Raw genomic sequence first — 26718 nt, 5'->3', positions numbered from 1 at the left:
CCATTGCTGGAATGGCTAGGGCCCAGATTCACAAAATAATATAGTTTGTAAGTGAAATTCCTCAACAATATCTTAAGATTGAATCATTTTCTTATGAATTTCTCATATATCGTTGAAAATCCTCTTAAGATGTTTGTTGCTAGGCAAATTTTTAGCTAGCTATCTAGCTAGCAATGGCAATCATGTAGCGTATTGTTCTAAAACAGGTTCTTGGGTTTAAAATAATCAATACTGAAACTTTCAGATGAAGTTTGTGAGTGAATTAAACATTTTCAATTGCTTTCTTGAGCTTTTCTTTCACTGCTCTGAGTTTAAGACCAGGGTTTAGCTATCTTGGAATTAAATACATTTCTAAAAACATTATTTTCAAGAATCAAATTTCTTCTTAACTTTTTGCTAAAGGAGAAACATAAGAAATAGCGCGAGAATATTTCCAATAACCTTTTCGAGGAACAGCAACTTTGCTTAACTTTCTTCTTAAGTCTATAGTTAAGGAAACAATGGCAGTTAAGAAGTAATTCCTTCTTAAGAAGGTTTTGTGGATCTGGGTCCAGGCCCACGAGTGCACTCTGTCTTCATGTATTTACTGTCACTATTGGGATCGGTGCTGTAAGAGTCTGCCATACCATGCAAGTTACTTCTGAGACTTTTTTTTTTCTCTCCATGTACTAAGTAGCTGCAACAACACTATTACATTACCCTGTACGTAAATAAATAGTTTGTGATTATATCTTGTGTCTTTTCGTGACATCGGCCTTTATATACCAATTTTAAAATAACCATATCAGAGTTGTAAATAGATTCTTGTAAAACCCCTCTTTACATAATCTCATGAATCCAAGAGATAGTTTGCTGTAGGAATTTCGGGACAAATCCTAATTTAAGATATTTGGTGCTCGTGATTTTAATTTCCACTAAAGTCTCCCAATTACATCAATGAACAATTTATGTGAACTTCAGAGTTGCGACTGGCATGCTTATCTGAAGTTATTCTCTGTTGAACTTCAAGCCATGTAATTTAATCAAATCTAAATGCCAGGATGTAGGGTGATTACAGGACTAAACACAGCCTGCAGGTTCCTAAACTACATGGATGAGGCACGTGCGTTAGTACGTTAGTCACACATTATATCTCAATTGGCCCAAGGGGGGGGGCTGCATCATTTGTGGGGGACGACATGTTTACTCTTGCCTTGTTTTCCCTTGTTGTCTGTAGTTGGAATAACCTTTGTGGTATGACACGTATCAAATAAAACCACAGCTGCAGACCTACAGACTCCCAACCAGCAGTGCTGCTACTAACCTGGTCAGGGACAGGGACTGTCCCAAATGCACTCTATTCCCTATGTTTTGCACTACTTTTGACCAGGACCATGGGGAAGTAGTGCACTATGTAGGGACTATGTAGGGTATAGGGTGTCCTGCTAGAGAGGAATGGTCCAGTGAAGGATACAGCCCTAATTGAATGATCCTCTCAGTGTGGTCAATGGACATTCCCACTGCCCCACTATGGTTCTGTGGTCATTGTGGTCAACCAGATGAAATAGTTATTTAGACTGCTGGTGGTGAGTGTTATAGAGCCATAGGCTAGTCAGCCTGATGGGCAGTCGTACTATGACCTCTTGGACAGACTTCTGGATTTCATCTGGATTCTCTCTTTTCTTATGACATTCCATTTCTCACTTTGTACTGTATGCACACTGAACTATCTATACACTCATCAGTTTCCAGTTGTTCTTCTCCACACGCCATCTATCTCACTGTCTCTCTCTCTCTCGCCCTGTGTGTGTCTCTCTCTCTCTCTGTCTCGCTGTCTCTCTCTCTCTCTCTCTCTCTCTCGCTGTCTCTCTGTCTCTCTCTCGATCTTTCTCTCTGTATTGGTGCAAAGTGCAAAGTGCACACCATGGACACCAAGAATTTTTTACTCCCGGTACAGTGGCACTGCAGTTGACCCATTTTTTAACCTTATGACTGGCTTACACTGAATAGCCACATCATTGGAGCCACTTACATAAACAGAACAGAACAGCCCCAATTAGGGGCATGGTGTTCCACAGGGATGCTGGCCCATGTTGACTACAATGTTTCCCACAGTTGTGTCAAGTTGGATGGATGTCCTTTGGCTGGTGGACCATTCTAGATACAACGGGAAACTGTTGAGCGTGAAAAACTAAGCAGTATTGACAGAAACCAGTGCGCCTGGCACCTACTACCATACCCCGTTCAAAGGCACTTAAGTCTTGCCCATTCACCCTCTAATTAATGGCACACATACACAATCCATGTCTCAATTGTCTCAAGGTTTTCTTCTTTAACCTGTCTTCTCCCCTTCAGTTACACTGATTGAAGTGGATTGAACAAGTGACATCAATAAGGGATCATAGCTTTCACCTGTATTCACCTGGTCAATCTGTCATGGAAAGAGCAGGTGTTCTAAATGTTTTGTACACACAGTATATAAATAGGTATTATCTGTACTGTAATCATGCTTTTGTGCAATTGTATGACTTTTCATTTCTCAAGACCGTTGTCATGATTGTTTGGATGCGTTTTCCCAAATAAATGTTGTCACTCACCACTTGGCTTACGCCAGATGAAACATTGTGTCTGCATCCCAAAAGGCACCATGTTCCCTATAGGGTGCACTCACTACCTTTGATGGGTAATGCACTATATAGGGTGCACTACCTTTGATGGGTAGGATGCCATTTGGGACAACAACTTTGTGTGTTTTGTTAACCGACTCACTCAGGCAATGGGTCTAAAATGTGCTCTTCAGTCATCTTCAGTCTAAAGTGCACTTCAGTAATCAGAGCATCCGGAGGCCCTCTGCCTCCCTACTCATGAGCAGGCTGAAGTTTTGCACAGCCTAATGAAAACACATGTCAGATTACAGCCTAACGAGCAGATTAATGAGGAGAGAGTTAAGACAAAACTCAGATTCAGAGCGGTGCTGCGCTGCAATCTCACAGCTGCTATTCCTCTGTGGACAGAAAGCACCCCCTTCCAGATGTCTTCAGGACTTAGGAAATGCGTCACGAGTCACAAGAACTGTGTACCAGACCTGGGTTTAAGGATTATTGAAATCATTTCAAATACTTAGCATAACTGCAAACCCAGCTCATCTGGCACTCCAGGCAGGCTAAAGCAAATGTTCAAGGTAATTGAAAGATTTCAAATAGTGTTTGAACACAGGTCTGCTGTCTACAGCATGTACACAGTCTGTCCCCCTTGACAGTGGGTTTCTCCAGAGTTCACTGTGAATAGTAATATTGTTCTATTACCATGGCGATGTGTGTGTGTGTGTGTGTCTGTGCCAACAACAATCATGAGACACTGAACAACAAACTCAATGAACTAACCAGTTAAAAATAGTGCCTTTTTACTCTGTTTGGATCATGTCATTGTAGCTTCAAGTGATTTCATAGTGGACAGAAAAAACCTTGGAGATGCAGGGAGACCTCTTACCGCTGGGGTCAGGGTCCCTTAAGGGGTCAAAGGGGAGTCCGACGGTCACCCAGTTAGTGTCCTCAGGATGAGAGGATGAGCCGATGGTCTATATCACTTCAGCAATGCAGTGGGTGTCTCAAATGGCACCCTATTCCATTTTTAGTGCACTACTTTTGACTAGGGCCCTGGTCTGGGCTCTGGTCAAAAGTAGTGAAATCTATACGGAATAGGGTGCCATTTGAGACTCATCCAGAGTCAGACAGGAAGCCCATCCTCTGGAGCCAGGGTTAGGGTTAGCCGCCCACCAACAGCAGGGACCCTGGTGGATAATAACTCTCTATCACGAGTGGCATGGAGGAATGCCTTGTATCTGCTCCCAACACAAGAACAGGCCCTCAGGCTGACCCCCCAGTCTGTCTGAACTCATAAAGCAGCATTGTTTATAGGAGAGGACAGCAGACGTCTTTGATTCTTGACTGCTGAGACTCATTCTCGATACGGCTGTGGAAAAGTTAGAGATCAGACCTGCATCCCAAATGGAACCCTATTCCTTATATACAGATATACTATCTTAATTTGATCACTCGCTTGTCACAGATTATTTTAGTGTATTCAAGGTTTAAAAAGGCTTCTAAAGTTTGTAATTTCCACTTTAAAATGTCAGACTTGGTTTATGCTAACTAAACATGTAAAAACCCTACAGAAATATATATTATAATCCACATATTCATTTCCTGTTGATGCAGCTTTATTTCCTGCTGTGAGAAACTGGTCAAATTAAGATAGGACATCTGTAGTGCTATAAGCCTTATAGACCCTGGTCATAAGTAGTGAACTATACTGTATAGTGAAATAGGGTGCCATTTGGCCAGTCCCCCCGGCCACTCTTTTCTCTGTATACGTCAATGATGTCGCTCTGCTGCTGGTGATTCTCTGATCCACCTCTACGCAGACGACACCATTCTGTATACTTCTGGCTATTCTTTGGTCACTATTCTTTGGTTAACTAACCAGCAGATGAGCTTCAATGCCATACAACTCTCCTTCCGTGGCCTCCAACTGCTCTTAAATGCAAGTAAAACTAAATGCATGCTCTTCAACCAATCGCTGCCCGCACCTGCCCGCCCGTCCAACATCACTACTCTGGACGTTTCTGACTAAGAATATGTGGACAACTACAAATACCTAGGTGTCTGGTTAGACTGTAAACTCTCCTTCCAGACTCACATTAAGCATCTCCAATCCAAAATTAAATCTAGAATCGGCTTCCTATTTCACAACAAAGCATCCTTCACTCATTCTGCCAAACATACCCTTGTAAAACTGACTATCCTACCGATCCTTAACTTCGGCGATGTCATTTACAAAATTACCTCAAACACTCTACTCAGCAAATTGGATGCAGTCTATCACAGTGCCATCCGTTTTGTCACCAAAGCCCCATATACTACCCACCACTGCGCCCTCTATGCTCTCGTTGGCTGGCCCTCGCTTCATATTTGTCGCCAATCCCACTGGCTTCAGGTCATCTATAAGTCTTTGCTAGGTAAAGCCCCGCCTTATCTCAGCTCACTGGTCACCATAGCAGCACCCACCCGTAGCACGCGCTCCAGCAGGTATATTTCACTGGTCACCCCCAAAGCCAATTCCTCCTTTGGCCCCCTTTCCTTCCAGTTCTCTGCTGCCAATAACGGGAACAAATTGCAAAAATCACTGAAGCTGGAGACTCATATCTCCCTCACTAACTTTAAGCGTCAGCTGTCAGAGCAGGTTACAGATCATTGCACCTGTACATAGCCCATCTGTAAATAGCCCATCCAACTACCTCATCCCCATATTGTTATTTATGTTTTTTGCTCCTTTGCACCCCAGTATCTCTACTTGCGCATTCATCTTCTGCACATCTATCACTCCAGTGTTTAATTGCTAAATTGTAATTATTTTGCCACTATGGCCTATTTATTGCCTTACCTCCCTAATCTTACCTCATTTGCACACACTGTATATGGACTTTTCTATTGTGTTATTAACTGTACGTTTGTTTATCCAATGTGTAACTCTGTGTTGTTGTTTGTGTCGCACTGCTTTGCTTTATCTTGGCCAGGTCGCAGTTGTAAATGAGAATTTGTTCTCAACTGGCCTACCTGGTTAAATAAAGGTGAAATAAATAAAATAAATAAAAAACTCAACCGCTTGTATTTGGGAAGGGCTATAGGACTATCTATCACCACAGATGGTTATGTATATATCTGGCCTTCCTCCTGTATCTAAACACAATAAGCAGTGGACTGGAGTACAGCTGCAGTCTAAAAATAAGAGTTACTGCTGTATGGCTGGCTGGCTGGCTGACCATGTGGATGGTGTAAAAATATATTATTGGCATCTACATAATGATCGCCAGTACAAGCATTAAAATGACCTGCCAGGACAAGCATTAAAATGATCTGTCAGGACAAGCATTAAAATGATCTGCCAGGACAAGCATTAAAATGATCTGCCAGGACAAGCATTAAAATGATCTGCCAGGACAAGCATTAAAATGATCTGCCAGGACAAGCATTAAAATGATCTGCCAGGACAAGCATTAAAATGATCTGCCAGGACAAGCATTAAAATGATCTACCAGGACAAGCATTAAAATGATCTGCCAGGACAAGCATTAAAATGATCTGCCAGGACAAGCATTAAAATGATCTGCCAGGACAAGCATGAATGTCTAGATAACTGCGTTGTTGTTGTGCTATAATATGGATGAAAAAAAGCCTTGATCACCAGTCATCATGAGGACTCCAGTCACCATGTTCATGTTTCCATCTCAGGGTGTGTCAGACACTACAAGGCTGAAACCAGAGGTGTTTGTGGCCAGCCGGCTGCAATCAGAAAGACCAGTAAGCCCCATTAGATAACAGTGCTTTCCTTTCAGAGTAAAAGTAACAGCTTGTTCCTCTCCTCCCTGTCTGTCTGTCCAGGATAAATATAAAGTATTCCCTATATATAGTGCACTACTTTTGAGCAAGGGCCCTTTTCCTCTTACCTCTCCCAGGTATATGTGTCTCCTTTCTCAGGATTTAGACCTGGGAACACCCTTTAAATGTGTGTTAAACCTAAGGGGTACGCTGACTGAGGCATGGGGAAAAGATAGTGACACATTTAATGTGGTTGGCCCCATAGGTTCGATTTTACTGTATTTATTTGTTCAATGTCAGAACAGACAGCTATTTGGTTATGTTGTGCTCATTAATAGTCTTTCACTGTTTCTGGACACATTCTGTTGTTAAAGAGGTAATGATTGTACATTGTTCTCCGACACCCAGCATGTGATCTACTGTGTGCGGCTGACATTCGCTATGCCATCTTTAAGGGAGTCTGTCTATTATCCTCTGCCAATGTGCCTTGTTTAGCTCATAGTCAACTATGCAAACACGGAGTAATTGACACATCAGGCAAGAGATCCTCGCAATCAAACAATAACATCAATCACTCCAAACAGTAATTATGACGACAATCTTCCCACCTGACTGCAGTTTATTGGTCACAGACAGCTTAAGGCATAAATATGTTTCCAATGCTTAAATGAACACTCTGCATTATAAAATCTATTAATTCTGTTCACAGCAGGCTTTATGTGACCTGTGGGAAGCATTTGAAGTGCCCTCTAGTAAAGCACTAGTGCCTAGCTTGCAGTGATGTTATGTATGTATGGCATTTTATTCCTGTGCATCATGCCCCCCTTAGATTGACTTGTAAAAGCAGTGCCATGGGGAGAGAGTTTGCAGATGGCTACACACTTGGGGCTTTCATTGCTCACTGAGACAGCCCTATTAACCAACTGAAACTCTTTCCTCTCGCCCTTGTTAAGTAGAAACTTAGACTACAGCTACAGAACATAGCCTAACTGCCCTCATATTGTCCATTAGAATCGCTGGTTAGGTTATTCATGCCCTCTTGTGAGGATGGTCTGGTAAGTGCTTTGCACAAACACACACACACACACACGCATACACATATTCATACACATACACATCAACACACTACAGTAGCAAGTCCATCTGGGGCTTGAAACCATAGTAGCCCTCTGGTCCACAGTAAGGATTTTCCTAACAACTCAACGTGCTAGTCTAACACCTTTATAGTCGTATGCTAGTTGTGTTACCCTCCCTTCTAACAACTGCGTTCAATCCATCTTCCATCATCTGAAAGGCATCATGGGAATGTTTACAGGCCCAGCTTTTCTTTAATTTAGCCACCCTCACGCACACATAGTTGCAAGGAAATCACACACACACACTGGGAATGACTCAGTGTGCCTGCTAGGCTAGCAGCCTCCTTCCATCCTCTCCTCTCACTGGGAGAAGTTAAGGCATTAGTTATTCCACTGACCTAGCCACACTCAGGGTTAATCCAGCCTGCAGTGTCGAACAGGCTGAAAACTGGAAACTGTCGACAGACGAACACACTCTGTCTCAGCTGGGTCCTGCCTTAGGGCAGAGTAGTGTCTCATCAGTCAGACATACCACACATTTCTATGAGAATTTGGTCGGGTCGCCCAAAAAGTGACTTATTGCAGCTTTAACCAAAGCCTAAAGGACTGTGTCCACAGGCATTGAAGGAAGCGAAGGTAATTTCACTGCCTAAAAATAGTAAAGCGTCCTTTCAGTTTACTGCCCATTCTTAATAAACTGTTCTTAGTAAACTGATGGAGAGGATTGTGTTTGACCAAATACAATGCTATTTTGCTACTGACTTTCAATATGATTAACTACTGATTAATATGATCAATACAAGTGGATGCCAAAGATCCAACACTATTGGAATGCACTAATAACCTGGGTCATATTACAGGCATTAGTCACAGTTAGAAGCTTCCTCTTGAGAGGACAGCTAGTTGCTAACCAGTCAAGTCACCCAGAAAATAGAGCTCTCTGTTAACATCACACACATTATCAAGCTTTGCAGACATATTATCCATTATCAGTTGCCAGAGAGGAAGACATCCACTCAGGGAATTCACCATGAGGCTAATGGTGACTTTAAAACAGTTAGAGTTTAATGGCTGTGATAGGAGAAAACTGAGAATGGATCAACAACATTGTAGTTACTCCACAATACTAACCTAATTGACAGAGTTAAAAGAAATAAGCCTGTACACAATAAAAATATTACAACACATGTCCTGAATACAAAGGGTTATGTTTGGGGCAAATCCAAAACAACAAATTACTGAGTACCATGCTCCATATTTTCAAGCATATGGGTGGCTGCATCATGTTACGGGTATGCTTGTAATCATTATGGAGTTTTTCAGGATAAATCATTAAGGGGAGTTTTTCAGGATAAAAAAAAAGAAACAGAATGGAACTACTGTAAGCACAGGCAAAATCCTAGAGGAAAACCTGGTTCAGTTTGATTTCCACCAGACACTGGAAGATTAATTAACCTTTCAGCAGGGCAATAACCTAAAACACAAGGCCAAATCTACACTGGAGTTGCTTACCAAGAAGACAGTGAATGTTCCTGGGTGGCTGAGTTAGTTAAATCTGCTTGAAAATCTAGGGCAAGACTTGAAAATGGTTGCCTAGCATTGATCAACAACCAATTTGACAGAGCTTGAAGAATTTTGAAAATAATAATGTGCAAATATTGTACAATCCAGGTGTGCAAAGCTCTTAGAGACGAACCCAGAAAGACTCATAGCTGTAATTGCTGCCAAAGGTGATTCTAATATGTATTGACTCAGGGGTGTGAATACTTATGGAAATGAGATACTGTATTTCATTTTCAATACATTTGCAAACATTTCTAAAAACATGTTTTCACTTTGTCATTATGGGGTATTGTGTGCAGACAGGTGAGAAAATAATCTATTTAATTCATTTTGAATTCAGGCTGTAAGTCAAGGGATATGACTACTTTCTGAAGGCACTGCAGCTAGCTAATAACCAGACATTCTTTCATAGAATACTTTTCCAGAGACTTTCAAAACAATAAACCGAGCTCTCCTTCGTTCTGGGTTCAGCATGTGATGTACTGAATGTGGGTGTGATGATGAGTCTTGATATTACCTACAAATGTACAGGGAGTGAGTTCATGGTTCTCACAGCCTAGCTAACAGTCTAACTAACATCGTTGGTATAGACAAGAGAGACACTCACAGGACAAACTCACTCTGTCACTCCCCGGCCCTAAAATTAGATGCAACCCTACAAATGGTGTGTCTTAGAACAGAATGTAACATTGTGCCTCCCTGCTGGTGTAGACAGAAACAAATGGGTTTTCTTTCCCTCTCCTCCCACCCCCACTCCTTTAGCAGTTCAATTGGGCCAACCCCATTTTTCCCACAGATTTTTTTGTAAGCTTTATTTATTCGCACCGAATAAAAGAAGTGAAAGGCATAACAGTACAGATTAAAAACACGGGTAAAAACAGTGTGCTGGTGAGGTTGGAAGCCCAAAAGGGCTTATATGAAAACCACACCAGAAATATAAGTACAAAAAAATGTAAATTGTTTGTTCAATCAGTTAAATAAAGCATATTCATTATAATTGTACATGATGTACTCAGTATACAAGAAAAAAACATGTTTTCGTGTGCAAGTATGTGAGTGTGACAGTTAGGCTATATGGAGGCATCCAGGCTACATACAGGCAGCCAGGCTACATACAGGCAGCTAGGCTACATACAGGCAGCCAGGCTACATACAGGCAGCTAGGCTACATACAGGCATCCAGGCTACATACAGGCAGCCAGGCTACATACAGGCAGCTAGGCTACATACAGGCATCCAGGCTACATACAGGCAGCCAGGCTACATACAGGCAGCTAGGCTACATACAGGCAGCCAGGCTACATACAGGCATCCAGGCTACATACAGGCAGCCAGGCTACATACAGGCAGCTAGGCTACATACAGGCATCCAGGCTACATACAGGCAGCCAGGCTACATACAGGCAGCTAGGCTACATACAGGCATCCAGGCTACATACAGGCAGCCAGGCTACATACAGGCAGCCAGGCTACATATAGGCAGCCAGGCTACATATAGGCAGCCAGGCTACATATAGGCAGCCAGGCTACATATAGGCAGCCAGGCTACATACAGGCAGCCAGGCTACATACAGGCAGCCAGGCTACATACAGGCAGCCAGGCTACATACAGGCAGCCAGGCTACATACAGGCAGCCAGGCTACATACAGGCAGCCAGGCTACATATAGGCAGCCAGGCTACATACAGGCAGCCAGGCTCCATACAGGCAGCCAGGCTACATACAGGCAGCCAGGCTACATACAGGCAGCCAGGCTACATACAGGCAGCCAGGCTACATACAGGCAGCCAGGCTACATATAGGCAGCCAGGCTACATATAGGCAGCCAGGCTACATATAGGCAGCCATGCAAAAGTGGAGAGGTGGAACCCTTTATTGGTGTTCTTTAATCCACCCGAGGATGGGAACTTTTTTTGAGAGTGGAACAGAGACAGCTGTCGTCATCATCAAGCCTGCTTAGACACAGCAGTCATGGGATTGGGAAGAGACAACTATACAGGATTCATAAAATGCTGAACTGTTAATGTGTTCACATTAAGAGTTCATGTGGTTAGAGTAGATACTATTGGTCCACATGTCCAGGCTGTCATTGGAAATAAGAATTTGTTCTTAATTCACCTACCTGGTAAAAAAATAAAATAAAATGTTAAATAACTAAAATTGATAAATGTGTTAGCTGTCTGATTTAAACAAAGAAACCCAAACCCAGAGAGCTCAGCGGAGAACCCAATTACACACACACCACACACACACACACACACACACACACACACACACACACACACACACACACACACACACACACACACACACACACACACACACACACACACACACACACACACACACACACACACACACACACACACACACACACACAGAGAGAGAGGTGCCTGAGAATCAAACTCCTGGGCAAACTGATGAAGTAGCTGTGTGTAAAGCCTAGGATATGTCCCAAATGGCACACTATTACCTACAGTGCCTTCAGAAAATATTCATACCCTTGGACTTTTTCCACATTTTGTTGTGTTACAGCCTGAATTGAACATGTATTAAATTGAGATTTTGTTTCACTGTCCTTCACACAATACCCCAAAACGTCAAAGTGGAATTTGGTTTTTAGAATTTTTTACAAATTAATTTAAAAAAATGAAAAGCTGAAATGTCTTTAGTTAATAAGTATTCGACCCCTTTGTTATGGCAAGCCAAAATAACTTCATCAAAGTATTTGTAAGGTCCGTCAATCGAGCAGTGAATTTCAAACACAGATTCAACCACAAAGACCAGGGAGGTTTTCCAATACCTTGCAAAGAAGAGCACCTATTGGTAGATAGGTAAAAAATCTAATAAAAAGGAGGCATTAAATATCCCTTTGAGCATGGTGAAGTTATTAATTACACTTTGGATGGTGTATCAATACACCCAGTTCCTACAAAGATACAGGCGCCCTTCCTATCTCAGTTGCCAGAGAGGAAGAAAACCGCTCAGGGATTTCACTAATAGGCCAATGATGACTTTAAAACAGCTACAGAGTTTAATGGCTGTGATAGGGGAAAACTGAGGATGGATCAACAACATTGTAGTTACTCCACAATATTAACCTAATTCACAGAGTGAAAAGAAGGAAGCCTATACAGAATACAAATATTCCAAAACACGCATCATGTTTGCAATATGGCACTAAAGTAAAACTGCAAAGAAGTATTATTATTACAACACATGTCCTGAATACTAAGTGTTATGTTTCAGGGCAAATCCACACAACACATCCCTGAGTACAACTTCATATTTTCAAGCATGGTGGTGGCTGCATCATGTTATGAGCATGACGCAGCCATGCTCACCATACCACCATACCACCATACATGCTCACCATACCACCATACCACCATACATGCTCACCATACCACCATACATGCTCACCATACCACTCTATGAACATGTATTTTCCTTAATTGCAGTAGGTTGAGGCCCAGTGCTGTGGTCAAACCTCCAAACCAAAATAATGATCTATTTCACTATTGTTTACCTATTGTTTACCTATTGTTTAGCTATTGTTTACCTATTGTTTAGCTATTGTTTAGCTACTGCAGCAGTGTTGTACAATAAGTCATTCTTACTCCCCTCTCTGTGTCCTCAGGTATGACTATGTGGAGGTGTTTAACGGTGGGGATGAGCAGGCTCCGACCCTGGGGAAGTTCTGTGGGAAGATAGCCCCCTCCCCCATCATCTCCAGCGGCAGCCAGCTCCTAATCAAGTTTGTGTCCGACTACGAGTCACCCGGGGCTGGATTCTCAGTGCGCTACGAGGTCTTCAAGACAGGTCAGCCTCTTTGGATCCGGTGTTGAACCGTTTCTAAAGTATTTCTTACTATTATTTGTTATTACTTGTTTCACTCTGTTCAAATAGAGACAAGGGTGAATCCTAACTTCCACCTAAGAGGAATTTTCACTTAGTCATGCATTGACAGCAATGGGAGACTAAGGGCCAGTTAGGATTCGCAGCTAAGAGGCTAAATCTTTTGTTCAAGGTCTTACAAGCTAAAGTTAAAGCTACTTCATCCTTTCCTATACAACTAGCGTCAGTACTGTAGGTCACCCTTGTTGAAGCCAAATGAACCCAGGGACCCAGAGTCCCCCTGCTCTCTGAATGGCCCTCGGGGGGCAGGATGCAGGACAGGGAGAGTACTGTAAACATTCATATCAGCCTTTAAAGGAAGGAACCCCATTCCCATGTCCTTTATCCAATCCCTATTAGCCCGGCCAGTCTCTCTATCCAGCTGACTGAGAGCCAATCATGACAGATCTGATAAGGAAGGTCCAACACACACTGACTCTCCTGAAAAGACCCCTCTCTACTACTCTTGGAACCAATGGTGGCCAGGTTCATTGTAATGGCTGGAATGGAATGGAAAGGTATCAAACACATCCAACACACGGGAACCATGTGTTTGATACCTTTCCATTCATTCCATTCCAGTCATGACAATGAGCCCATCCTCTGATTTCTTCCTGTATCGGTCATCACTGCTTGGAACCCATTACCAGGCTGTCTGAGTCTCTGCCTGTATCTCTCCCGTCCACGCCTGGTGCTTGTGGTTGTTAGAGAATGGGACTGGATGCAGTAGGAGCAGGTTTCCTGTTGTTGCTAAGTCTTCCTGCTGATTTGGTCCTGCTGCCTTTTGGCTCTAGAAGTGCTAGTGGGAGAAGCTGGGAATTTTCCACTGGAGCAGCCAGTGAGGACAGGGCCCCAGTGAGAGAGAGAGACAGAGACACAGAGAGAGAGACAAAGACGGACGGACGGACGGAGGGAGGGAGGGAGGGTACCAGACAGGTGCAGGAGACCCCAGTGAGAGAGAGAGATACAGAGAGAGACACAGCGGGAGGGAGGGAGGGTACCAGACAGGTGCAGGAGACCCCCAGTGAGAGAGAGAGAGAGACACAGAGAGAGACACAGAGGGAGACACAGAGAGAGACACAGAGAGAGACACAGAGAGAGACACAGAGAGAGACACAGAGAGAGACACAGAGAGAGACACAGAGAGAGACACAGAGAGAGACACAGAGAGAGACACAGAGGGAGACACAGAGAGAGACACAGAGAGAGACACAGAGAGAGACACAGAGAGAGACACAGAGAGAGACACAGAGGGAGACACAGAGAGAGACACAGAGGGAGACACAGAGGGAGACACAGAGGGAGACACAGAGGGAGACACAGAGGGAGACACAGAGAGAGACACAGAGAGAGACACAGAGAGAGACACAGAGAGAGACACAGAGAGAGACACAGAGAGAGACACAGAGAGAGACACAGAGAGAGACACAGAGAGAGACACAGAGGGAGACACAGAGGGAGACACAGAGGGAGACACAGAGGGAGACACAGAGGGAGACACAGAGGGAGACACAGAGAGAGACACAGAGAGAGACACAGAGAGAGACACAGAGAGAGACACAGAGAGAGACACAGAGAGAGACACAGAGAGAGACACAGAGAGAGACACAGAGAGAGACACAGAGAGAGACACAGAGAGAGACACAGAGAGAGACACAGAGGGAGACACAGAGAGAGACACAGAGAGAGACACAGAGAGAGACACAGAGAGAGACACAGAGAGAGACACAGAGAGAGACACAGAGAGAGACACAGAGAGAGACACAGAGAGAGACACAGAGAGAGACACAGAGAGAGACACAGAGAGAGACACAGAGAGAGACACAGAGAGAGACACAGAGAGAGACACAGAGAGAGACACAGAGAGAGACACAGAGAGAGACACAGAGAGAGACACAGAGAGAGACACAGAGAGAGACACAGAGGGAGACACAGAGGGAGACACAGAGGGAGACACAGAGGGAGACACAGAGGGAGACACAGAGGGAGACACAGAGGGAGACACAGAGGGAGACACAGAGGGAGACACAGAGGGAGACACAGAGGGAGACACAGAGGGAGACACAGAGGGAGACACAGAGGGAGACACAGAGGGAGACACAGAGGGAGACACAGAGGGAGACACAGAGGGAGACACAGAGGGAGACACAGAGGGAGGGAGGGACAGGTGCGGTAGCCCCAGGCTCATTTAGTTAATGGACAGTTTATCCTTGGAGGCTCAGGGGTGACCTGCATATTAGATGAATGCTCTTGCAAAGATAGGCTGAATCTGAATCTAAACGGGGGGGGCGGGGGCGGGGGGGGGGGGTGCGGGGGGTTAGAGAGACGAATGTAGGTCCTCTTAACCAAGAGTACACCCCGAATGGCACCCTATTCCCTACATAATGCACTGCTTTAAAAAAGTTGTAGTCAAAAGTAGTGCACTATAGAGGGAACGATTTGGGACGCATGTAGGAAATAATCATTTGTACTGTTACACACGTGTGTAAGTCCCCCTGAGACACCCACAGGGAGTGGGGTCACAGCCAGGATCACCATTGTCCAGCACCCCTGGAGGAATTAGGATTAAGTGCCATGCTCAAGGACACAGCAACAGATTTTTCACCTTGTCGGCTCCTGTATTTGAACCAGCGACCATTCGGTTACTGGCCCAACACTCTAACCTCGAGGCTACCTGCCATATATATGACTTAAAAATTGCGCCTGCATTGGCCTCTCCTCCCTCTACAGCTCTTCTCCCTCTATGGCTCTGCTCCCTCTACCGCTCTGCTCCCTCTACGGCTCTGTTCCCTCTATGGAACCTCTATGGCTCTGCGCCCTCTATGGCTCTGTTCGCTCTATGGAACCTCTATGGCTCTGCGCCCTCTATGGCTCTGTTCGCTCTATGGAACCTCTATGGCTCTGCTCCCTCTATGGCTCTGTTCGCTCTATGGAACCTCTATGGCTCTGCGCCCTCTATGGCTCTGTTCGCTCTATGGAACCTCTATGGCTCTGCGCCCTCTATGGCTCTGTTCGCTCTATGGAACCTCTATGGCTCTGCGCCCTCTATGGCTCTGTTCCCTCTATGGAACCTCTATGGCTCTGCGCCCTCTATGGCTCTGTGCCCTCTATGGAACCTCTATGCCTCTGTTCCCTCTATGGAACCTCTATGGCTCTGCTCCCTCTATGGCTCTGCTCCCTCTACGGCTCTGCTCCCTCTATGGTTCTGTTCCTTCTATGGCTCTGCTCCCTCTTTGGAACCTCTATGGCTCTGCTCCTTCTATGGCTCTGCTCCTTCTATGGCTCTGCGCCCTCTATGGAACCTCTATGGCTCTGTTCCCTCTATGGAACCTCTATGGCTCTGTTCCCTCTATGGAACCTCTATGGCTCTGTTCGCTCTATGGAACCTCTATGGCTCTGTTCCCTCTATGGAACCTCTATGGCTCTGTTCCCTCTATGGAACCTCTATGGCTCTGTTCCCTCTATGGAACCTCTATGGCTCTGTTCGCTCTATGGCTTTGCTCCTTCTATGGCGTTTAGGAAGTGTAATATACTGTGACAAGCCAAGCTACGACTCTGGCTATGGGTATCTTTACGACGAGAGAAAAGCGACACTGGAAATTGTCATAAACTGCTCTCATGATGAAGACAAGCACCATTTGTGTTAAAGATAGTGTATCGTCACGGTGACTGATGAATGTGGTTGTGTCCCAAATGGCACCCTATTCTCTACATTGTGCACTACTTTTGATCTGAGCCCTATAGGCCCCGGTCAAAAGAAGTGCACTCTATAGGGAGCCATTTGGAATGCAGACGAATGGAACACATCCAGAGCTCCTCCCCTCATTGACCACATAATACGCACCAGTGGTCTTATAAATGATACACACTGGGTGTTCCACAGAACCATGAGACTATATCTGTCTAGGCCTCTCCTCTCACTATCGTTTCACTGACATTCCTCAAACCAAAAACACATGTCTGGTGGTTAAGAAAGATGGACATTTTTCCAGGACCACATCAAACTGTGGCTTAGACAGGGAAAGTTCTCTGTCCAAGTGGGTGGAGTTTGGCAGGAGGTTAGTTGATAGACACAATGTACAGGCAAGATCAAACTCTCTCTCTCTCTCTCTCTCTCTCTCTCTCTCTCTCTCTCTCTTTCTCTCACACAGACTCTCTCTTTCTCTCTCTCTCTCACAGACACACACTCGCTCTCTCTCTCTCTCTCTGACACACACTCTCTCACAGACACACTCTCTCTCTCTTTCTCTCTCACAGACACTCTCTCTCTTTCTCTCTCACAGACACTCTCTCTCTCTCTCTCTTTCTCTCTCACAGACTCTCTCTCTTACAGACACTCTCTCTCTCTCTCGCTTTCTCTTTCACAGACACTCTCTCTCACAGACACACACTCTCTCTCATACCAGCTGAGCCAGATCAAAACCTGCCGCCTCTCCTCTGATGCCATTCATCATGTCACCCATATAATGATGCCACCTGTGTGAACATCAAGTGAGCGGAACCCTTACTCTTCTCTTTTATGTTGCATGCTCTCATGTATCAGAGGTCACATCTGGCCCGGCAACACGAGAGACACATCTCTCTCCTGTGGGTCAGTGACCCACATCAACTCTGTGTGCGTCTGTCATCTCATCTTCTCTACAAAGATCAGTCAACATTACAACAGTAACCTGGGCTTGCACATGTCACTTTATGACAGTCGACTGACTCCCTGACTTTTGGACTGAGGTGAACTGTGTCTGTCATCATAGGCATCTTTGTGCAGACAAACTCTGTTGTGTCAAACGTCTTGTACATCAGTTGTAGAACTTGGATGTGTACAATGCCAAGCAACAGTGACGGTTTGACAGCGGTTTGTTGGGGTGGAGTGGCGGTGAGCGGTTAGTTGGGGTGGAGTGGGGGTGAGCGGTTTGTTGGGGTGGAGTGGGGGTGAGCGGTTAGTTGGGGTGGAGTGGGGGTGAGCGGTTTGTTGGGGTGGAGTGGGGGTGAGCGGTTTGTTGGGGTGGAGTGGCGGTGAGCGGTTTGTTGGGGTGGAGTGGGGGTGAGCGGTTTGTTGGGGTGGAGTGGGGGTGAGCGGTTTGTTGGGGTGGAGTGGGGGTGAGCGGTTTGTTGGGGTGGAGTGACGGTGAGGGGTTTGTTGGGGTGGAGTGGAGTGGCGGTGAGCGGTTTGTTGTGGGGGTGAGCGGTTTGTTGGGGTGGAGTGGGGGTGAGCGGTTTGTTGGGGTGGAGTGGGGTGGGGGTGAGCGGTTTGTTGGGGTGGAGTGGAGTGACGGTGAGCGGTTTGTTGGGGTGGAGTGGGGTGAGCGGTTTGTTGGGGTGGAGTGGCGGTGAGCGGTTTGTTGGAGTGGCGGTGAGCGGTTTGTTGGGGTGGAGTGACGGTGAGCGGTTAGTTGGGGTGGAGTGGGGGTGAGCGGTTTGTTGGGGTGGAGTGGGGGTGAGCGGTTAGTTGGGGTGGAGTGGGGTGAGCGGTTTGTTGGGGTGGAGTGACGGTGAGCGGTTAGTTGGGGTGGAGTGGGGGTGAGCGGTTTGTTGGGGTGGAGTGGGGGTGAGCGGTTTGTTGGGGTGGAGTGGGGGTGAGCGGTTTGTTGGGGTGGAGTGTGGGTGAGCGGTTTGTTGGGGTGGAGTGGCGGTGAGCGGTTTGTTGGGGTGGAGTGGCGGTGAGCGGTTAGTTGGGGTGGAGTGGGGGTGAGCGGTTTGTTGGGGTGGAGTGGGGTGAGCGGTTTGTTGGGGTGGAGTGGGGGTGAGGGGTTTGTTGGGGTGGAGTGGGGTGAGCGGTTTGTTGGGGTGGAGTGGGGTGAGCGGTTTGTTGGGGTGGAGTGGGGTGAGCGGTTTGTTGGGGTGGAGTGGAGTGGGGTGAGCGGTTTGTTGGGGTGGAGTGGAGTGGGAGGAGCGGTTTGTTGGGGTGGAGTGGAGTGGGGGTGAGCGGTTTGTTGGGGTGGAGTGACGGTGAGCGGTTTGTTGGGGTGGAGTGGCGGTGAGCGGTTTGTTGGGGTGGAGTGGAGTGGGGTGAGCGGTTTGTTGGGGTGGAGTGGAGTGGGGGTGAGCGGTTTGTTGGGGTGGAGTGATGGTGAGCGGTTTGTTGGGGTGGAGTGACGGTGAGCGGTTTGTTGGGGTGGAGTGGGGGTGAGCAATTTGTTGGGGTGGAGTGGGGGTGAGCGGTTTGTTGGGGTGGAGTGGAGTGGGGTGAGCGATTTGTTGGGGTGGAGTGGGGGTGGAGTGGGGGTGAGCGGTTTGTTGGGGTGGAGTGGGGTGGGGGTGAGGGGTTTGTTGTGGTGGAGTGGGGGTGAGGGGTTTGTTGGGGTGGAGTGGCGGTGAGCGGTTTGTTGGGGTGGAGTGGGGGTGAGCGGTTTGTTGGGGTGGAGTGGTGGTGAGCGGTTTGTTGGGGTGGAGTGGGGGTGAGCGGTTTGTTGGGGTGGAGTGGCGGTGAGCGGTTAGTTGGGGTGGAGTGGGGGTGAGCGGTTTGTTGGGGTGGAGTGGGGGTGAGCGGTTAGTTGGGTTGGAGTGACGGTGAGCGGTTTGTTGGGGTGGAGTGAGCGGTTTGTTGGGGTGGAGTGACGGTGAGCGGTTTGTTGGGGTGGAGTGGGGGTGAGCGGTTTGTTGGGGTGGAGTGACGGTGAGCGGTTTGTTGGGGTGGAGTGGGGTGGGGGTGAGCGGTTTGTTGGGGTGGAGTGGGGTGGGGGTGAGCAGTTTGTTGGGGTGGAGTGGCGGTGAGCGGTTTGTTGGGGTGGAGTGACGGTGAGCGGTTAGTTGGGGTGGAGTGGCGGTGAGCGGTTTGTTGGGGTGGAGTGGGGTGAGCGGTTAGTTGGGGTGGAGTGGGGTGAGCGGTTAGTTGGGGTGGAGTGGGGGTGAGCGGTTAGTTGGGGTGGAGTGGGGGTGAGCGGTTAGTTGGGGTGGAGTGGGGTGAGCGGTTAGTTGGGGTGGAGTGGGGGTGAGCGGTTTGTTGGGGTGGAGTGGAGTGGGGGTGAGGGGTTTGTTGGGGTGGAGTGACGGTGAGCGGTTTGTTGGGGTGGAGTGACGGTGAGCGGTTTGTTGGGGTGGAGTGGCGGTGAGCGGTTAGTTGGGGTGGAGTGACGGTGAGCGGTTTGTTGGGGTGGAGTGGCGGTGAGTGGTTAGTTGGGGTGGAGTGACGGTGGGCGGTTTGTTGGGGTGGAGTGACGGTGAGCGGTTTGTTGGGGTGTGGTGACGGTGAGCGGTTTGTTGGGGTGGAGTGGAGTGGGGTGAGCGGTTAGTTGGGTTGGAGTGGAGTGGGGTGAGCGGTTAGTTGGGGTGGAGTGACGGTGGGCGGTTTGTTGGGGTGGAGTGGCGGTGAGCGGTTTGTTGGGGTGGAGTGGCGGTGAGCGGTTTGTTGGGGTGGAGTGGAGTGGGGGTGAGCGGTTAGTTGGGGTGGAGTGGCGGTGAGCGGTTTGTTGGGGTGGAGTGGCGGTGAGCGGTTTGTTGGGGTGGAGTGACGGTGAGAGGTTTGTTGCCGTGGAGTGGGGGTGAGCGGTTTCTTGGGGTGGAGTGGGGGTGAGCGGTTTGTTGGGGTGGAGTGGGGACGAGCGGTTTGTTGGGGTGGAGTGGTAGGGGTGAGGGGTTTGTTGGGGTGAGGTGGTAGGGGTGAGGGGTGTGAGGGGTGTGTTGGGGTAAGGTGGTAGGGGTGAGGGGTGTGTTGGGGCGAGGGGTTTGTTGGGGTGAGGGGTTTGTTGGGGCGAGGGGTTTGTTGGGGCGAGGGGTTTGTTGGGGCGTGGGGTTTGTTGGGTTGAGGGGTTTGTTGGGGCGAGGGGTTTGTTGGGGTGAGGTGATGTGGGGGTGAGGTGTTTGTTGGAGTGAGGTGGAGTGGGGGTGAGGGGTTTGTTGGGTGAGGTGGTGTGGGGGTGAGGGGTTTGTTGGGTGGGGTGGAGTGGGAGTGTGGGGTTTGTTGGGTGAGGCGGAGTGGGGGTGAGGGGTTTGTTGGGTGAGGTGAAGTGGGGGTGAGGGGTTTGATGGAGTGAGGTGGAGTGGGGGTGAGGGGTTTGTTGGAGTGAGGTGGAGTGGGGGTGAGGGGTTTGTTGGGTGAGGTGGGGTGGGGGGTTTGTTGGGTGAGTGGGGGTGGGGGGTTTGTTGGAGTGAGGTGGAGTGGGGGTGGGGGGTTTGTTGGAGTGAGGTGGAGTGGGGGTGGGGGGTTTGTTGGGTGAGGCGGAGTGGGGGTGAGGGGTTTGTTGGGTGAGGTGGAGTGGGGGTGGGGGGTTTGTTGGAGTGAGGTGGAGTGGGGGTGAGGGGTTTGTTGGAGTGAGGTGGAGTGGGGATGAGGGGTTTGTTGGAGTGAGGTGGAGTGGGGGTGAGGGGTTTGTTGGAGTGAGGTGGAGTGGGGGTGAGGGGTTTGTTGGAGTGAGGTGGAGTGGGGGTGGGGGGTCTCCAAAAAAAGTCTCCAAAAACAACCCAGGGTGTTTGTGTCTGACTGCAGCAGTCAGTAAATACCAGGCGCCCCCAGTCAAAACACAGACAGAGCCAGCCAGTGGCACTGAAGGTGTGACCAATAGGAACAGGCTCAGTGGACACCTCAGTGATAATGGAGTAAATGGACTCAGGAACCCATGAACCCCTGCTAACAGTGGTTTATATAAATCCAAGTGACAACATTGTAGTTATGGCAACACATTGCTTGCTTTCAGATCCTCAACTGCTGTATGATTAGGGTTACAGACAAATACAGTGATTATGGTGATAAATAACAGCATTAATACATTTAATACAAGCATACAGCCACAAAACTACAGCCATGGACCCAAATAGTATATACCAAAACAGGATAAAGACTTGTAAAGTTTAACATACAATGCATATTTTTTTCCATCTTCTCATCAGGACCTGAGTGTTCTAGAAACTTCACCTCGTCTAAGGGCGTTATAAAGACGCCAGGCTTCCCTGACAAGTACCCCAACAACCTGGACTGCACCTTCATGATCATCGCCCCCAAAATGTCAGAGATCGTGGTGGACTTTGACATGTTCGACATGGAGCCTGACACCACCCCTCCACCCGGGGCACTGTGTCGCTACGACTGGCTGGAGATCTGGGACGGGTTCCCTGCAGGTGAGAGAGTGAGAGTGTGACCCAACCAAATCATGAGAAAAGATCATTACTTGACACACTGGAAAGAATTAACAAAAAAACAGAGCAAACCAGACTGCTATTTGTCCCTAAACATGCAGTGGCAGAATACGTGACCACTGACTGACTAAAACTGGAGGAAAGCTTTGACTATGTACAGACTCAGTGAGCATAGCCTTGCTATTGAGAAAGGCCGCTGTAGGCAGACCTGGCTCTCAAGAGAAGACAGGCTATGTGCACACTGCCCACAAAATTAAGTGGAAACTGAGCTGCACTTCCTAACCTCCTTTAAAAATATATATTTCACCTTTATTTAACCAGGTAGGCTAGTTGAGAACAAGTTCTCATTTACAACTGTGACCTGGCAAAGATAAAGCAAAGCAGTGTGACACAAACAACAACACAGAGTTACACATGGAATAAACAAACGTAATACAATAGAAAAAGTATATATACAGTGTGTGCAAATGAGGTAGGATAAGGGAGGTAAGGCAATAAATAGGCCATAGTGGTGAAATAATTACAATATAGAAATTTAACATCCTGCCAAATGTATGACCATATTAGAGACACATATTTCCCTCAGATTACACAGATCCACAAAGAATTGGAAAACAAATCCAATTCTGATAAACTCCCATATCTATTGGGTGAAATTCCACAATGTGCCATCACAGCAGCAAGATTTGTGACCTGTTGCCACAAGAAAAGGGCAACCTGAAGAACGAGCACCACCACGAGCACCCATATTTATGTTTATTTATTTTCCCTTTTGTACTTTAACTATTTCCACATAATATGACATTTGTAATGTCTTTATTCTTTTGGAATTTTTGTGAGTGTAATGTTTACTGTTAATTTTTATTGTTTATTTCACTTTTGTTTATTATCTAGTTCACTTGCTTCGGCAATGTTAACATATGTTTCCATGCCAATAAAGCCCTTACATTGAAATTGAATTGAGAGAAAGAGAGAGATTTGTTTCACCAGCCAGCAGAAGTGTTGTTTTTCATCCACCAGGCCACACAGATTGATTTAGCACATTAAGGAGACAGGCAGAACCTACACTATTCATTGTCTACAATGATGTTGTTTCACTGACCGCGTTGCCCAGTCCCCATTGTTGTGTGATTGGGTCTGAGGAGAATGTGAGGAAATGTACATTGACAAGCATCAGAGGAGTGCCTGGCTGGGCACATTGCTTTGTCTGGCTCCCTGAGACTTCTTCCTCTATACTAGGGCCTTGCCAGGCTAGGGCATGTATCTCAAATGGCACCTTGTTCACTATTTAGTACACTACTTTTGACCAGATTGCAATGGGCCCTGCTCAAAAGTAGTTCACTTAATATGGAATGGGGTGCCATTTGGGAAACAGCCCCAAGGAAGGGACTGGCACAGCCCTATAGAAACACACAAGGACCAAACAATCACACACCTCACAGCTGGGTTAGTGCTGTAAACATGCCAGGCCGGCCATGTCTCAATAGACCTGTGTGTTTTCTGTCCCGGGGTCTGCGAAAGCTTTGTGTTTGAGGTGTGTACATGTTTGACATCCCAGATGGTAGGCGACACAATGTATGTGAAATGGAAACAAAAAGAGAAAAGGAGAATTCTTGACACATAATTGGAGATGAGAGATATTTTTTCTGTACCAGACCTGTTATATATTGGCTGTGAACACGTGTTAATGATAAACACTGTGAACGTGCCACAGTCTCTGCTATCTGACATGTCACGTCTGTTTTGACACAAGGTGTAAAGTCACAAACGAGGTGAGACCTGAGATCATCGGAAAGTTCCAACCTGTTATCCTCTAATGGTTGTCACACGTTCACGATAGATTGTTTTGTCAGATAACAGAAGGAAAGTTAGTGAAACATTTAATGGAGGGAAGTTCATTCTAGAATAGAGACTTTGTGCAGTAAATTAGGCTATTACTACAGATTATAAACTGGTTGGTTCAAGCCCTGAATGCTCATTGGCTGACAGCCATGGTATATCAGACCTTATACCACAAATATGGCAAAACATTTATTTTTACTGCTCTAATTACATTGGTAACCAGTTTATAATAGCAATAAGGCACCTTGGGGGTTTGTGGTATATGACTAATATACCACGGCTAAGGGCTGTATCCATAAGAACAGCCCTTAGCCATAGTATATTGGCCATATACCACACCCCCTCGTGCTAATTGTAGAAAAGCTGAATCAATCATAACATGGGATATTGAAGGAAGTAATTGTGATGTTGTAGCTGTGATGGACTTTACATTGCTCTCGCTCTTCATTTCTCTCTTTCTCTCTCCCCTCTCTCTCTCTTCATTTATCTCTTTCTCTCTCCCCTCTCTCTCTCTCTTCATTTATCTCTTTCTCTCTCCTCTCTCTCTCTCTCTCTCTTCATTTCTCTCTTTCTCTCTCCTCTCTCTCTCTCTTCATTTCTCTCTTTCTCTCTCCCCTCTCTCTCTCTCTTCATTTCTCTCTTTCTCTCTCCCCTCTCTCTCTCTCTTCATTTATCTCTTTCTCTCTCCCCTCTCTCTCTTCATTTCTCTCTTTCTTTCTTTCTCACCCCTCTCTCTCTCTCCCCTTTCTCTCTCTCTCTCTCTTGACCCCCTTCTCTCCTTCTCCCTATCCCAGTGGGACCCCACATTGGGCGGTACTGTGGTAACAGCAGTCCTGGCCGAGTCATCTCCTACACAGGGATCCTGTCTATGATCATCAACACTGACAACGCCATCGCCAGAGAGGGCTTCTCAGCCAACTACACCGTCAGAGAGAGGAGCCTACGACAGGGACCAGAGGGTTAGTATGACCTACTGCCTCACGGCCCAGGGCCGTTCTAGCCCCGGGCATTCGTAAATTCGCTCTGGCCATCTACTCCGATTTCAGAGCGCTCTCGTCTCAGTGTGCCAGAGCACAGAATAACTGACAAATTTACGAACGCTCAACACGCGTTGAATATGTCAGTAAATGTTGGCAAAAATCATAATTAAATTGTTGCCAGCAGCACAGTTACAGTCATCAATGCTCTAGATAACATAAAAACAGCCTAACCAGCTCTGCTAGGGCGAGTAAAATTATCTGGAAGTAGCTAGCTAACTTTAGCCGGTTAGCTTGGGTGCTTGACTGCCGTTGTGAGGTCAGAACGCTAGGATCAACTCTACCCCTTGGCCAAAGCGTCCAGTGTGCACTCTGAACGCTCCGAGAGGGAAACTCTCTGAATTTTACTAATGGACAATCTGACAACACTCTGAATTTTACTAATGGACAATCTGACAACACTCTGAATTTTACTAATGGACAATCTGACAACTCTCTGAATTTTACTAATGGACAATCTGACAACACTCTGAATTTTACTAATGGACAATCTGACAACTCTCTGAATTTTACTAATGGACAATCTGACAACTCTCTGAATTTTACTAATGGACAATCTGACAACTCTCTGAATTTACAAACGCCCAGAGCGCACTCTGAGCACACACTGAGCTCTGGCACTCCAGATAGAATTTACCAACACACCCACAGTAGGTGGGATGGGGGCGGGGGGGACAATGTGTGTGTGACTGACTGGTGACATAAGGTCTGTTTAGACGCCTCTCATACACACAGAGGAAGGATGGACTTACTCCCATCGCAGAGAATCCAAAACAGTCTCTGTCCTTCCATCTCTCCTCAGCGCTCTGCTAATTCTCTAATTTCTATTCATGCGTTTCCTTCGCTTCCATTCGCTCAGCAGGCATTGACAGAACATCAAAATGTCCACATATCATTGCAATCCAAAATGAAAGACCTTATCAGAGACTATTTCAACAGTTTATGCGACCAAAGTCACAGTATGGGGTGTTTCTGATTGTTAAAGATAAGATAACGTCATCGGGGAAATAGGAGGAATACTGATTTCTGAGAATTTTACATTCCACCAACCTTCCTCCCGCGTAATGGAAAAAAGTATCTGAAGTTTTCCCAAAACAGTTTTAAGAACATTTAGACACACACATTTCTACCACCAAACAGACTGATTGGGAACTAATGCTGTGGAAAAGGCAATGTGATTGGGTTCACCATGGAGCCTTCATTTCAATCTGTCACGCTTAGCTGGAGGCCTGGTGACAAGACCAGTCATCACTCTGCTCTGTGTGGGTCCACTGTGAAAACACACAGCTAGCCAGCCACGGAGGGTGTGTGTGTGTATTTATGTGTGTATGTGTGTTTCTACAGCCATCTGGGATAATTAGAGATTTGTCTAACACCAGCACTGCTCTTAGCCATCCAGAGAAAGGCTATGTGGACAGATTTACAATCTGATGGGAGCCGTGTGAGTGTGCACACACAAACACAAACAAACAAACACTCGCACACACACACATTCCTTCAACCAGGGTCAGAGGGACAGGTCGCAAGGCCCTAAATCACTGTAGGAGTCCGGGGGATTTTCAACATGGAGTCTGTTTGAGATGTTTTGTACAACCTCCTGGTGCGTTTTGGTCATCCAACATGAACATGAACACCAACCACTGGTACTTTACAGAGATAAAGAGTAAATAAAAATGGGACCCAGTCCCTCTCTGCTTGGCACTCAGCATTAAGGAGATTGAATTTGGGGTAAGGGTGCATGCATCAGGGCAGCGAACCTAACCTAAACCTGTGTTTGGGGCAAGGGTCACCAAACAGACACTAACAAAGACAGGCATTCGACGTACTACTCCGGGGGTGTTGAGAGTGAGGCATTTACAACCACGACTAATCAGAGGA

At 46.7% G+C, this 26718-nt stretch overlaps 1 protein-coding gene across 1 annotated transcript in view; it reads left to right on the top strand.

Moving 5' to 3' along the window:
• LOC129823658 (neuropilin-1a-like) overlaps nt 1-26718 on the top strand; it is a 71623-nt gene that overhangs the window by 6986 nt on the left and 37919 nt on the right. The window contains exons 3-5 of the mRNA XM_055882539.1: nt 12636-12817; nt 21716-21943; nt 24598-24762. Of these exons, the coding sequence (XP_055738514.1) occupies nt 12636-12817; nt 21716-21943; nt 24598-24762 (575 nt within the window). The remainder of the gene's footprint in view (nt 1-12635; nt 12818-21715; nt 21944-24597; nt 24763-26718) is intronic.

This window comes from Salvelinus fontinalis, chromosome 26 (assembly GCF_029448725.1).
Source record: "Salvelinus fontinalis isolate EN_2023a chromosome 26, ASM2944872v1, whole genome shotgun sequence".
NCBI lineage: Eukaryota > Metazoa > Chordata > Actinopteri > Salmoniformes > Salmonidae > Salvelinus > Salvelinus fontinalis.
Note: the sequence above shows the minus strand (reverse complement) of the source record. Positions and strands in the feature narration are given on the sequence as shown.